The sequence below is a fragment of the Eurosta solidaginis genome, chromosome 5, assembly GCF_040869045.1.
Source record: "Eurosta solidaginis isolate ZX-2024a chromosome 5, ASM4086904v1, whole genome shotgun sequence".
Lineage (NCBI taxonomy): Eukaryota > Metazoa > Arthropoda > Insecta > Diptera > Tephritidae > Eurosta > Eurosta solidaginis.
Genome location: NC_090323.1, coordinates 85,825,479 through 85,841,345, shown reverse-complemented (window position 1 = coordinate 85,841,345; position 15,867 = coordinate 85,825,479). Strand labels below are relative to the sequence as shown.

Genomic DNA, 15,867 nt, shown 5'->3' with positions numbered 1-15,867 from the left:
TTTATGGAAAAAATGGAATTAGTTGTAGGTCCGCATTTCCTATTTTATCACGTTTAAATCTTATTCAGATGTATTCACTTAAGATTCTTGCTAAATCTTTAAAATAGAGTTTAGGCAGAATCTTAGCTGTTTAAACGAAAACCACCAATATTTTATTAAGGAGAAAAAAAAAAAATTCAATCAATAACCTTTTTGCTCTAGGAGTCTTTCTAATGAAACCTATAATGGCCTCTTATCTCGTCAATTTAACATGTGATAAAATACGAAAATTTCGCATTAGCTGTCTACATTTTTAAGAATATGTGATGAACTTTGCATAATCTATTGATTCCTTAAAAGATTATTAAGGTAATAAACTGTTTAAATTATATCCATACCATGATCCATACGTAACAACAGGTTCATTGTTTTGCTGGAATTTTTGACTAATGTAGACAGGTATGCGTATATCGTTGCTAATATGATTTATATGTATATTGACAGCATTTTAAAAAGGAAATAAAGCAAAAATAGGGTTTTTATGATACTTACCCCTGAGATGATTGGCTAGACTGGGACTTGGATTCACGAATAGGACGTTTTCGGGAACGCTTTGGAGACTTTTCGCAATCCATTTCAGTATAAGTTTGTTGAGTAGCACGCCATACCATTTCTTGGCGTTGCACAAGTTCTGGATATCTTTGTTCAAATTCTTTGTTAGGAGCTAGTAATAGCTCCCATTTTTTTTTCTGAATTTAAACGCGCAACAGAATGAAGAACCTCAGCAGCCTCGTCAGGCGGTAGCCGCGTGGCAGAGATGACTTGACGCCGGTATACGTACTTAACACGAGAAAATCTGTAAAGCACATAATTTCGGGCACGTATCATAAGATCGGATGATACACCAGTTGAATTTGATATTGTATCTGCAGGATAAACTATATCGGATCGCGGTACCCAATTGCCATGAATCAATACCCCCACTTGGGGTAAAACACGTAAAACTTTCTCGCTTGGAATTTCACTATCACTGCATTCCTGTAGTATGGCATTTATATCTTCAAAACCTATCATTCGTACGTCTTTTAAAATGACTTTCAGTTGGTCTGCAAGGGGCAGTGACTTCAAACTTGATTTGCTGATAACCTTAGGAGGAAGTACCGCGTCTATTCCTAAATCTTCTCCGTCGTCCGGTAAAAGTTTTTTTTTTTACATATTTATGTGAGTCTAGACCCAACGCTAAGTTTATTTATTGGTTTGTTGCAAATAACCTTTGCCTTTCAAGTTCTGCGGTAAGAGATATTCGTGGATGCCAACACGTTTCGCACCACGATTCTTCATTGCTTCTTTTAACATAATTTGCATAGCCTAGCTTTTCTTTGGTTTTTGTCTTTTTATTTCCAACGCTGGATTTTGCGAACTTCACTGTTACCTGCTGCAATTCTTCCTCATCATCTTCATCATTTAATGCCTTTGTTCGGCGTTTATACGCTTATCTTCATTATCGAAGTGTAAGAACGATGGCCGTAACTGCAATATGTTTGCCAAAGGCGTGAGGTGCAACTCTTTTCAGAAAGAATTCCAACCACCTATTTGTCAACATTGTCCAGGGAACGGCTGCTACTAAACGCTTTATATAAAACGCAGTTATATAAAACCAAAGAAGAACTAAAAAATCTTTACACTGAGCGTGATTGTTTAAATCAGCAACTCAAATCCTTAAATTTGAAATTTGATTCCGTTACGGGCTCACTTGTAAAGACTAAGGAGGAATTTGAGTTTATAATGCATGAACATAAGATTCTAAAATAAGCCCACGATACACTTACCCATGAAGTACTACAGCTACGCGAACGATCCTCACGTTTAACCACCGAAAATGAATTATTACATGAAGATTTGACTGCCTGCAAGGAGCAACTGTTTCACGCAAACTTGGAGCGCAAAGAATTACATAACACTATAATGGATTTGCTTGGCAACATACGCGTATTCTGTCATGTAAGGCAGCCATTAGATTTTGAAGAAGATAAAGTACTCTGTGGCTGGAATTATATTGATGAATCCACAGTTGAAATACAAAACTACGACAAGAATAAAGGTGGAGCGCACACTTTCTCCTTTGATCAAGTCTTCCATCCTAATTCAAAACAGGAGGATATTTTCGAGATGGTATCACCTGTAATACAATCTGCCTTGAAAGGTTAAAATATTTGTATATTTGCTTATGGACAAACCGGCAGCAGAAAAACATATACAATGGACGGTGTGCAGACAAATGCTGGCGCTATTCCACGCACAGTCGATTTACTTTTCGATTCCATTAAAAATTATAAACGTCTTGGTTGGGAATATGAAATACGTGTAACATTTTTGGAAATCTATAACGAAGTCTTATATTATTTGCTGAGCAACGAACAGGAAGATATGGAAATACGCATGGCTAAACATAATAAGAACGATATATGTGTCAAATATAACTCAGGAGACTGTAACCTCTGCTTCACGTTTACGCGATTTGATGCATGTGGCAAAAATGAATCGCGCCACGGCTTCAACAGCAGGCAATGAACGTTCATCACGTTCTCATGCTGTTACAAAAACTGAACTTATTGGGTTTCATGCAGAGAAAAATGAGACGTCAGTCGGAACGATAAATCTTGTAGATTTAGCTGGCTCTGAGTCACCCAAAACTAGTACACGTATGAACGAAACTCAAAATATAAATCGTTCCCTATCCGAACTCACAAATGTTATATTAGCATTATTGCAAAAACAGGATCATATACCATATCGCAATTCCAAATTAATGCATTTGTTAATGCCTTCATTGGGAGGTAATTCAAAAACGTTGATGTTTATAAATGTAGCTCCATTTTTGGATAGCTTCGTAGAGTCTGTGATATCATTACGTTTTGCGGCATTGGTTAATTCATGTAAAATGGCTAAGGCGAAACGCAATCGCTACTTGAATACATCTAGTAATAACTCACTCTAGATATTAATATATTTATTAAATTGCATTTATTTTTGTAAAATTTTTACGTTGTTTCGTTCGTTGTTTATCCCTTATGCCACGTTTATACGTTGGACGCCCACCTTTCAATTGACCTTTACCATCGGAAGCCAACGCTAATGCTTCACCTTTGAAGCGATCATGGAATGGTGACTCGGTATTTAATGCAAAATCAACTTTACCTCCTGATTTACAGGTTTCGCACAGCAATTTACCACCGCCGCATTATCAAAGTTGCTTATCTGAGTTTTGGTTGGGTATTGAAAGAAATTCAGGTTTTCCTGTAGATTTTTTGGATAAGCAAACGGGAATCTCTTCCACTATCACATCATCGTCACACCCGATCCAACAATACCAACAGCAGTGCCACAAAACAGATTTTGTTGACCGATTCAAATTGTGTATAGCGTAGCGCACAAAAATTTTATTGTATTAAAAAAAAAAAAGGAATTTTTTCCTTCTTGCCGTTTGTAAAGCCCACGAGTACGACGAATTCAATTTTCGCAGCAAGCGTACTCCACCACGCGTAAAACGAAAAGAATGAAACAAACGGCGCCATGAATCGAACGATCCGTTTACCGTTTGCTTCAATTCAGAGAAATGTACATATTTACGCAGGAATGTTCATATTTTCTTGTCTGGTATACATATACCAGGGCGCGGACTTTTTATAAAAGGAATGTTGGTAAACGAGAAATGAAAATAGCAGTAGGAATTGGTAGTTTATTTGCGTGAAAAACAATACGTGTTATTGAATCATCTTGAATTATTCATCATTTATTGTAAAACAAATAAAGCAAATGTCGGGGAAATAACACTTGTAAAAACATGTACACCAGACAAAATCAATGTAAATTTGTACATACACAGCTTAGGTCTTAGGATACTCATTATTTCCTGAAATACACAAACAAAACATACCAAAACGTCTGACAACCACAACAATTTTCCAATGTACCAAAAATACTGCCGCAAAATAACCGATTCGGCAGTTTTCGTTTACGTAAAACTTTATTGTAGTTCAAACTCTTCACCAAAAAAAAAAAAAAAATTTAAAAAATAGGGCAGTAAATACTCACGTGCTCAGTTACTATATTTCTCTAATCAAAAAAATGCATTTCCTGTTTAAGTTATTCACAAATTTGTCAAAATTGACTGATTTGGTCATTATCGCCTCCTAATATTAGTTGGGTAGGCTCGGCAATTCAATACTTTAAAATTATCGCAGTATACGTTTACAGAGCGAAAATACGGAAATATTGGTAGCTTTTGGGCCTCGGTAGTAGTAGTAGTAGAAAATGAAAATGGGCCAGAAAAGTTAGTAAACCTACCAATGCGGTAAAGTCCGTGCGCTGACTGTCCATATACTTACACCAACGTATGTACATATATGCCGAGTTTTAAATGTACATTATATTAGGGATGCATAAAATGATGCAAACGGGTACCGAAGAACCCGTTTCCGAAAAAATCGGTACCAGAACCAAATACCCTTCGGGAACCGTGCCATTTGCTAACGGCCATCAATAAAACAGGACTACAAGCGTACTTGGGGAAAAGTTGAAGAAATAAGTGAAGGGCAATACAAAAAAAAAAAAAAATGATTCATTCTACAAGATTTTTTTTTTTTTTTTATTTTTTCTTTACATAGCATACAATTTGCTGTCCAAACATATTTTTTTGTGTGGCGGGCAGGGAAGTTGTTGATTTTTAGCATCAACAACACAAATAACAGCGACTCAAAAGAACCCACGCTACACACTTTCTACCCGGTTCGATACCAGAATGTGCGAACTGAAAAATCGTAAATGCTCATTCTTCTGCAGCACTAGTGTGCCCGTGGCTAACTAAAACGCTAGCGGGTGACACAAAATAAACGAAATAAGGCACTAAAGACCCAGGCACATAACGTGCGTTGAAAGAGGCTATGCACATGATGTGCGCCAAATACGAATATTTATACTGCTACAGATGGTTGCCCCCTACGCACGCGCTACTAAAATTTCCCAAATCTCAACCATACAATTAGGGACCACTCGCCCCTGCACTTCGACAATGACCCGACCCATTGAAACCTATTTCACTCCTTTCAGGAAAATGGGTCGTTTTGCCGCTTTAAAACGAAATGCTGCCACGAACGCAGCGCGTTATTCGTCGGAATGCCGAGTGTGTCTTGAGCGACACCCTATCCGCTTGTGCCCAGCATTTAGGGCGAAAAGGCCAGAAGAGCGCCTCTACGTAACCATTCGCGAAAGCTACTGCGGAAATTGTTTGGCGCCTGATCACCGCTCTAACGCATGCCCAAGCCAAGGGCGATGCAAACGGTGCGGCGAGAAGCACCACACGATGCTGCACATCGCCTCGATCGACGAAGAGGAGCAGCTATTACAAGAAGCCCGCTCCAAGCCATGGAGCGTCCAAGTGGAAGAGGAGCTAGATTCACCCCGAGAGCGGATAGACGACTCAATCTCGTTATATGCGTCGGACGCTGGAACGGAGACTGGACCTCTTCGTCCACCCCGAAACCGAGATGCCAGCCGAACCGGAGCGGAGACGCGGTCTCTTCGCCCGACCATAACGCCTACAGCCAAATCGTTTCGACCACTTCTGCAGCACGAGAGGAAGCGGCTCCAACAAGGGACAGCGACAGCCCAGCGCCGTACATATAACGGCCGAGCGGAGACCCGGTCTCTTCGCCGGCAACCCAGGAACCCCCAACGGAGACGAAATTCGCGCGACCGCAGAGCGGAGACACGGCCTCTTCGCCTGCACCAACGACATCAGCCACAAGATCGCAGCCACGGAGGCAACACGCTGCAGCTCACCACCGTGTCCACTTTCCGGTCAGGGCTCGTAGCCCAGCATCCAGCGGCCACCGCCACCATGATACCAACGGTAGCGATCACACCCACCGCGGTCGTGAAGATAGAAGCTGGGGGGCGGCTACACCTCGTCCGGGCCTTAATTGACGGATGCTCCCCCACCACCGTGATAGCATATGAGCTCGCCCAGGAGCTCCAACTCCCTGCCAGCAACATTGGCGGGCAAGCAGGATGCCTACTACGCATACGAGGAAGACACGGCCAAAATAAACGAATTGCAACCCATGCGGCGGTCGTGTCCAATTTTCGGCGAATGGCCCCCACGACCAGCGTCGACAGCGCCATCGCATCCCCGTACGCACATCTCCGTCTGGCGGATCCACAGTTTTATTCATCCGCCCCGATCCGCCTCGTACTAGGGACAGACGTATATGCCGAAATAATGCTACCAGGGATTCTGCCCACCACGTTTGGCCCTTTGCTGGCTCAGAGTACCATCTTCGGTTGGGTACTCTCGGGCACAACCAAGGCCTAACATGAAAATGTTCGGAAACGACCGAAATCCATGAATTTTTACACTTTTTTATTTTTATTGAATTTCTGCTGTACACAGTCGCAAGAGGTGTGAATTGTAATTTCGTACAAGTGAAAAATCTTTCTATCCCTCCATTGCCATACCTACGTGTCAAATCATAGCTGACAGGGAGAACGGCTGTCGCGAATGGAAGAAAGGTTTCTTTTTCTTGTGTTCGCCGTTATTGAATTGAAGTGCCATGAATTTCACATTCGTTTCAAATCAGCTTTTCCTTTAAATTTGTATACAGAAAATCAGACTACATATTAATACTCACTCGCTGTTCACTATTGTTAACGTTTTATCGAAAATTCGCCACTTGTATGAATTCACAATGGAGGTGTGCGTTTTAAAAGCTTGTATCATTACAATAAGCTATTTTTTATTAAATTTTCTTCATACAAAATTCACAAGCATAGAATTTCCAATGAATTTGTAATAAACGGCAAGAAATATGAACACGTATATCTTCTTACTTCTTTTCGCTATCCCTAGCTCTAGGCAAGCCTGGCTTAGGCCTTGAATCATAACGGGAAAAGTGCCGAATGACAGAGGCATCAGCAACCAAGCTCACCCATTGCGCAAACCATCTTGCGTGCCGCCAAGCCGGCGGACTGACCGGCGTTTATGTTAAGTTAGATATAATTAGTTATAAGTTTTTACTTTTTTTCTTCTCTTCTTCACGGTCGGTGATCCTTGGCGGACTGTGATGTTGCGTACCGCAAGGGGGGCGGCATGTTGTGCAGGTTGTCAGCACCCATGCACGTATATGTGGGGGTTGTTGTGTGTGTGGCTTTTTTCCCCTCCTTAATACCAGAGGACTTTTTCGTGGCTTAGCGGTTGTCCTCAACGGGATAACCGGCCTCTTTCTCGATTAACCGCCAAGCAGTTCACATCGCCCAGGATCATCACCGCCAGCATTTTGTACGTTAAGGTAACATTATACCCATTGTATAGTTTTCTTTTCACTTTGGAATTAAACATTATTTTATAACGAGGAATTCCTCTTTTGCGTTCTTCTTTATTTATTCCGAGTGACCCATCCATTCCGAGATCGACCCGTGTGCGCCTACCCACTGCCGGTTTCAGACGCACCCAGGCCGAACAAATTGTAAGCCCAAATAAGTAAAGATAATAGTAAAAAAGTGTTGCCTTTTGCTATACATATTTGTTTATATTATGTACTTTCATAGAATAAATTACAATATACCTATGTAGAAACTTAGCATGCATAATATACACATAGACATCGTCCCGTTTATTCGTTAACCTCGTATCTACAAGTGAGACATTTTCGGTAAAGCGAACACGGTTACCACACCATGTTTTCATTTGGGATCAATATTCATGGAAAAAAAGGACCAAATTTTTGTTTTAACTTATTAGTATAAAATACTAAATTTTAGGATGTTTCCATATAAAATTTTACTAAACATATTGAAGACTTCAAGCTGAACAAACAAATATATGTGCATGCAATCAAAAATGGTTCTATATTTTGACATAGGATTTATCTTAAATATCTTTCACCAACCAAACGTTGTGAACCTAGTTTTGGACACAAAACTTTTGGTTCTACCATTATGTTGTTGATTGCAATGAAATAAAATTTATAGTGCAGTTATGTTTTAGTAAAAATCGTTCAAAATTTGCGTTCTCGTTTTGCCGAACTATGTATGTGGAAAACTCAGTAAATCATAAATGAAACTAGGCAATTTTGTTAGTGCTATTTTTATAGATGCTTACTTTTTCCCTTAACGTTTAAACTTCATATCAGAGCCTAGATTCAGTAAGTGTGAGTTTTGATCCCAGGTCTCAGGGGTTCTGCTAGCACCTACGGGAATAATTTCATACAAAACATTTCTTCCGAAATCAAATCTCTTTTGCATTTGCTTCCTTCTGTCGTTGTGCCAAGATACTTAGTTTTCAATTAACTTGCGTGGCTTAACACCACAATAGTCCTGGAATTCCTTGAACTCGTTGAGATGGGTGAGAAAGATTTAAATATCAACAATCAAAACGAGAAGTAATGCATAGAATTTCTTTGTATAAATTTTGAAACAGTTAGACTCACGGCAGAGTGCTCGCTATAAGCTATGCTAGGCGAGAAGCAATTTTTATTTTCATATATTTTACATAGTGTTGTATATCCGACCGAAATATCTAGCCGTTATTAATATTATTATAAAACAAGAGTTTTTTTTTGATTAGTCGGTTATTTCATCAACAATTAACGACAATGTGTTTGCCAACACTTTTCTTTTTAATGCCTGGCATAAATTATATCCTAGGTGAAATGTTATTGTTCTGGTACATTTCATTGATTGAGCAATTTTGTATGGTGAGAGTTCCAGTGAAGTAAATTCAAAATTATATGGGGCTAACGAAAGTGTGGCGAATTTTTGGGCAATATTGTGAATTTTTACCTGAGTGAAAAAGAAAGAAAAGTACCAATCGTGGCTACTGCCTTAAAAGGACCAAAATTGAAGAAAAGGGACCAGCGGCCAAATGGGATTGCAAGGGACCATTTTTGGTCCAAATGGACCAAAGTGGCAACCGTGAAAGCGAAGAAGACTATCTTTCAAATTTCTCCATAGACACTGGTGAGTTTTTCGGTGATGACAAAGTTACCACTTGGGCCAGAATAGCGGATAAAAGAACTGGTAACGATATTTGGTTACATAATGTTCTGGGTCTATTTTACCGGTAACGCTCAGAATCGGGGCGTAAGTGTGTTACAAATAGCGCATAGTTACATAAGCGGTTATGCGTAAGAAAAATGAAGGAATCACAAACAATTCAAGAATATTTTTACAGTATGAGGGAAATGGCCTCCCAAGGTAATATTGAAAATGATGCGCTGATGCAATATATAATTGACGGAATAAACGATTTCAGTGTAAACAAGGATATGTTATACGGTACTAAAAACTTAAATTAATTCAAAGAAATATTGAAGTGCTATGAAATAATGCATAAGCGTGCTACGAATAACAGTGCCAAAACAAAAGATGCAAAAAGTAATGCACAAAAGAGCGAGAAAAAAGGAATTAGGTGCTTTAACTGTGGTGAAAAAGGACATCTGTGAAAAGATTCCAAAGGCAAAGAAAAAGGAAGAAAATGTTTTAGGTGCAATCAGTTCGGGCACATTTCAGCGAATTGCGAAGAGAACAAAAATGACGTAAATGCAAATACTCGCCAAATAGTGATAAAACGTGGACTCAATAACAAAAGTGTGAAAATCGGTGACAAAATGTATACAGCGCTATTTGATACCGGTAGCAAATTTAATATTGTGACGGAAGATGTATATAAAAATTTGAATATGCCTAAAGTAAAACCTTGTAGTATTACTTTAATCGGATTCGGTAGTAACAAAAACGATAACAAAATTAAACCTAGTGGATATTTTGAACGCGATGTAGAAATAGACGGTCAAATATTTTACTTACGATTTTACGTTGTTCCGACAAAATGTATGGATATGAAAGTGGTGAAGAATTGTGTTTGCAAGCGGAAAAGAAAATCAATGGCCCTGGCATGCAGAAGGATAAAGGGAATACATTCTGTGGAAAAAATTGCTCAAATGATCAAAGATATCAATAGTACATTCGGCCTTACTTGCTGTAGTGTAATTATGACAGTTACTGATAACGGGTCTAGTTTTATCAAAGCGTTCAAAGATTATGGAATCGCTCAAAGCTTCGAGCAACTTGCAGACGAAAACGAAGAAAAGTTACCAGTTTTCATGATGAATTTTTGGGAAAACACCACCGATGCTCGAGCCACACCTTTAAATTTACTACATGACTACATGAAAATTTTAAAAAGCAACGAATCTCTGTATAGCAGACATACAATGGTAAATATTTTAAAATGAAACAACTCATGCAGCGACCTGTATTTCAACGTGCTAAGTCCGAATTTAAAGCAACTCCCAGTACGTCGAAATACATGTCAAATGTGCAGTCCACTTTTTTATTTTGTGTGCTGGTTTAATTTTTTTAAATATTCTTTAAGAAAAACCAAAGACTCAAGACACGAAATTACACTCACATTGTAATTTTTTGAATTTTCGAACTTTCCTGAAACGGGTATGAAATTAGTTTACATAATTTACGTTATACCATTCATTCATAAAACTTGTTTGAAGTTATTAATGCTATTTTTGCGTGCATCGGAATTAGTATGGTGATAACTTTATACAATGGCGGCCACATTATTGCCTTCAGATTGAATCGATCCCACTTCATATAGTGCGCCCTAAGCAAAAATTACAAATTTTTCGTTTCTTATTTAACTTGCTTATCACAAGTCACGCTCGTCACTCGTATGTATGTTTTCGATAATCACATAAATGAAACACATTTTTTTACAGGTTTTTGAAAAGTGCAATAATTTGTGGAAGCAATGTAAGTGGCCAAAGACATCGGAAATATTTATATAGACTTTAGGCTGTTCGTTGTTTATACCAGTGTTTAAACGTTGGAACTCCCTCTAAGGTTCTGTTTCAAAGCTTCTTTGTTATAAGGAAACTCTGAAGGAGTTTAACGATAGACTAAGTCTTTCGCATATATCGTAAGAGGAGATTGATTATTTGGAGTCTTTTATATCTTTAATGAAGCCAATTTCCGAGGATTTGGATTTTTTACAAGGGGAAAATATGTATTTTATGGATACCTTTTACCTATACTCATGACCTTAAGTAACAAATTAATGAAAATAAGTAAAATAAATAACAATCTGCAGAGTTTTATTGCTGGGAAATTGGAGATGCGTTTAAGTCAACGTTTCGAATTTTTTTTTTAAATTGTCATCTGAAGCAAACATTGCCATCACTGCATCGGTTTTGACACCTGATGTTAAGTTAAACTAGTTAAGAGTATTGCAAAAGGACAACAAAGAAGCCAGCGAAGAAAACATTATTTTAAGAAGAGTATTGCAAACAATAAACTTGCACATCCACAATGGAAATTTCTTTTCCTAACGATTACATAAAAACAGACTGTTCTACAACATGGAGTGCATATTTCAGTTTCGATGACGCATGTGCATATCAAATTGAAAATACCTATTTTCCCTAGTGTGGGGCAATGTTCTCCAACAAAAGATGGGCTGAAAAATTTGGTACAAAATACTACGCATTATGAGTCAATTAGCAGGATGCCAGGAAAAGTGCATTTTCCCTCAATGGAAATGAATCCGCGAACCCAGCCCAGAAATCTACCCCACAGAAGAGAGCCATGGAGAGCCTAAGCCTTTAGGAGGAACTTGAACTTACAAATTTTATACTGACAATCTCTTTGCTGCCCTCCCTATCCCGACTGATGCCTGCCAAGTCCTTTCCGCAAGGTCATCTAATCGACTCGTTTTATTCCCACCGGAAGAGTTCCGGAAATCCAGCCACATTTTCCGGCGGGGCCGACAATTTAGCGAGAGAACGTGAGCTTATAAGAAAGCACGACCCCGGCGACCCCCAAATAAGGGATAAAAACCAACGCATCAGATTGCTTCCAAAGTCCCTATCGAACCCGTCTAAGCACAATGGTAAAATTTCCGATGAAGTACTGTCGGATGCGAAAAAATGAGCGAGCGCTTTTTGCCGACAATATGTAATGCATTCTACGGTTGACAAATTTAGACGGCGGGCCAACAGACGCGCACACAAGCTTAATACAACGCGTCCCCAATTACCATCACCGCCAAAGGGGTAAAGGATGCCATCGTTCATGCTAAACCATCTAAAGCAGTGGGCCGAGACAGCATAGGCATGCCGATGCTTAAAAACCTAGGCGAAGAGGGATTGAATTATCTACCTTCGCCATCCCCGAAAAATGGAAAATGGCCAGGGTGGTTCCGCTATTGAAGCCTGGGAAACCAGCTAACATAGGAGATTCTTATCGTCCAATATATCTCCTATCTCCAGTAGCCAAGACACTTGAAACCATTATGCTTCCCTATTTTATTGCAAATTTGCGTCTTTCCAATCATCAGCATGGCTTCCGAAAATTACATAGAACTACTACCGCGCTAAACGCCATTAGCACTCAGATAAATTGCGGATTAAATCAAAACCACCACCAGTCAGTACTCGTTGCATTAGACCTGTCAAAAGCTTTTGATACGGTTTACCACGGCACGTTACTGCAAGATCTGGAAAGGTCTCCCCTTTCCCCAAGTCTCAAAAGGTGGACCGCTAATTATCTGTCTGGTCGGCAAGCATCGGTGCAATTCAGGAACGTAACATCCAAACCAATTAAACAAGGGGTGCCACAGGATTGTGTCCTATCCCCACTTCTGTTTAACTTCTACATATCACAGCTACCTTCCCCGCCAGAAGGAATTACTATCGTTTCCTACGCCGATGACTGCACAATTGTGGCCACAGGCCTAGGCCCACAGATCGATGAGCTTTGTAACAAAAACAACAGCTATCTCCCTGATATCTCCAGTTTTTTCGTCTCGCGAAACCTGACATTGTCACCGACCAAATCAACGGAGATCTTATTCACAACATGGACACGCTAAATGTCGACCATATTAAACATCCACGTCGGTGGCATCACGCTACCGACTGTCTTACACCCTAAAATCTTGGGTGTGATGTTCGATCAGGATCTACATTTTGGAGAGCATTCAGCCGCAATTGTACCGAAAATCCAGATCCGTAATAAAATCTCCAAATCAGTTGCCGGCAGCACTTGGGGCAAAGATAAAGAAACGCTCATCTCCACTTACAAAGCAATTGGCCGGCTGATTGCATGCTACACGTCCCCGATATGGTCGCCAAGCCTAGAGATTACTCACTGGAAAAAATACAGGCCTGCCAAAATACTGCCCAGACCCGCTACGAGCTGTCTTCTTATGTCCCTAGAACACCATCTACACAATGAGGCGAGAGTATTCCCCATTAAGGAGAGAAATTAAATGCTAACCAAACAGTTTCTGTTGAATACCCAGAAACCTGGGCATCCCAACAGAATCTGATTGATGGGGCTATACCGCCCAGGGGCTTAAGGGGTCATCTCCGTAAGCATTATGAGGAAATACGGCACCTGAGAACAAAGTCGTATGAAGCCAAAAAATCACAAGAAGACCCTCGGTGATATCCACAAACAGGCGTCCCAACTCTATGTCAGAAATTGCTCGGCAAATCCGATACTCAAAGAAAAATACCCAGAACTAGCAGAGGAGGAATGCACTCTCCCTAGGGAAACGCGCGTCACTCTAGCTGAACTTCTATCTGGGTACTGTAACAGGCTAAGCTCTTACCTATACAGAATCAACCTCGACATAGAAAATGTATGTACTGCTTTCAATGTGTCCCCACATGACACCAACCATCTCTTCAATTGTAATGTGGAACCAACGCCTCTAAACCCCTCTCATTATGGTCCACCCCTGTTGAAACAGCAAGTTTCCTTGGACTCCCGTTAGAGGACATTGATGACAATTGTGATTGGTCGCACCTATTGGATGGGGCGAAACACTGCTACACAACAACAAGGACATGTTTCCAAAGGTTTGCATACCTGATCCTTTATCTGAAATATGTAGTGCTGAAAGGAATTATCATGTTCAATTAGCACTGTTTCGCTCTTCCGGTCGGTTATATCGACCAAGGTTCCCAAGGGCGGGACAATTCTTAATGTTTCCCTGTACTGTTAGGGGACTATATTAATCTCTCCACTTCGTACCCTTCTCCACTCTTCGACTCTGCTCGTACTTGCGTGCCGCTTCCTCGCGGAGATTATGGACTTGTCTTTACCTTCACTCGATTTTTTATTCGATGCATGGTCGACTTTTTATGCAATATTTTGCCCTGCGGCTCTCCTTTTCAGGTTTCTTTACAGTGCAAAATCGGATCAAAAGCTGGGCCGTCGTAGATTCCTTTCAAATAAGAATTAAATATTCAACTAAACGCCTATCCTATCCTGCGGAAGTTTTTTGACTTTGTGCTGGATTTGAATTGTTGTATATGGTTATGGCCTTTTTTCTATTTGAAGTGGTCATAGGGCCAATTAGCAACAGGTCTTAGGTAGTCCAATATAATGTTTTTATGAAAAATGAAAAATATGGTTAGCATAATTCCACATAGAGGTTGTGTAACTTCAGAGACATATAATTTATATATGAATTTTAGTCTTTTTTCACTCACCTGCCATGCAGACACTCACAAGTAACTCCGCGGTAATCTTACTGAAAGTCAAATAATTTATAACAATTCTTCGATCCATTCTTTGATAGTAGGCGACGATCTCTTTGCTTGGAACGTGAAGCACAACTATTGAAGCTGGAACAGTTTCAGCTGGAAATTGAAAAAAATTAAAAAGGTTACGTATTAGGTTGCGTAAATGCATATCGAACTCGTATTTACATATTTATAACCTCGATTAATGAGACCCAGGCTAAATTTTAAGAGTTTTTTAGGATAGGGTTTTGAAAGTCAAAATGTGTACCTGAAGTCTATTGGGGTATTCACTTCTGCTCGTTATCAATTTATCTTTTTAATAATGATTTGTCTACAGTGTATTTTGTTTTTGTAAACTATGCTGGCGGCCGTCGTGATGTGGTGGTACATGCTCCGCCTACCAGACCGAAGTTCCTGGGTTCGATTCCGGGAAAAACAAGATCAAAAATTTATAGAAATTTTTTTCTAAGCGGGATCGCCCCTCGGCAGTGATTTTCCAAACACTCCGAGTCGGTGTAAAACATGCAGGTCGCCTCCCTCCAATTTCTAGGGAACATTGAAAGGAGCAGGTCGCAAATTGGAAGAGAAGCTTCGCATAAATCTCTTCGGAGGTTTTCGCCTTGCATTTTTTTTTAATTATGTTGAAAATATAACAACAACCAGGGTCAGGTAGAAGGGCAAACTTCAATTATTAGTTTAGTATATTGTTAAAGAAGAAGGGAAAGCTGAGTTCGGGCGAAACCGAAAATTATTTACCCAAGTTTGCTTTCTCATGTATTTGGGCATACATTTAAAGAGAAATATCCCGACATTATTAGATATAAAATCTGAAATATGCTACTTATACACATGTAAATATGGTTTTCGATTCTTACCAAATCTCATTAAAATTGGTCGCTTTTTGTTCGAATTTGGTATTGAAAGTTTTGCCAAGAGCTTAACTAAAAGAAGCATAATCGTTTAATCGGTCTTTGGTAATGTATTATAACGAATTTACTGCAATTCCGCTTATTTGCAACCTTCTGCTAACGTTCGAATCACTAAACTGTTGAATAAATAACTCCAATATTCGATAATGCAAAATGGTCTTTATTAGACTACTTTCAAAATAACACTTCTATTGCTCGACAGATAGCGTGCTTAATCAAAACTGATTGTCGTGCATCTACTGTTGTTGCTTTTTATACTCTTCGATTTCCTCGTTCCATACTTCTGGGCGTTTCCAGAATTTACTTAGTTACTGCTATAAAATTATAACTACAGATACACGTGTATATCTTCTCAT

The 15,867-nt window shown here is 39.6% G+C and overlaps 1 protein-coding gene and 2 pseudogenes across 6 annotated transcripts in view; 1 reads left to right on the top strand and 2 right to left on the bottom strand.

Moving 5' to 3' along the window:
* The window catches only part of cort (cortex), a 616,404-nt gene that overhangs the window by 151,734 nt on the left and 448,803 nt on the right, over positions 1-15,867 (bottom strand). For all 6 annotated transcript variants that reach the window (XM_067787571.1, XM_067787570.1, XM_067787568.1 and 3 more), the window contains one exon: positions 14,550-14,699. In XM_067787571.1, the coding sequence (XP_067643672.1) occupies positions 14,550-14,699 (150 nt within the window). The remainder of the gene's footprint in view (positions 1-14,549; positions 14,700-15,867) is intronic.
* On the bottom strand, positions 344-3,337 carry LOC137252772 (DNA-directed RNA polymerase III subunit RPC5-like; annotated as a pseudogene).
* On the top strand, positions 1,618-2,977 carry LOC137252774 (protein claret segregational-like; annotated as a pseudogene).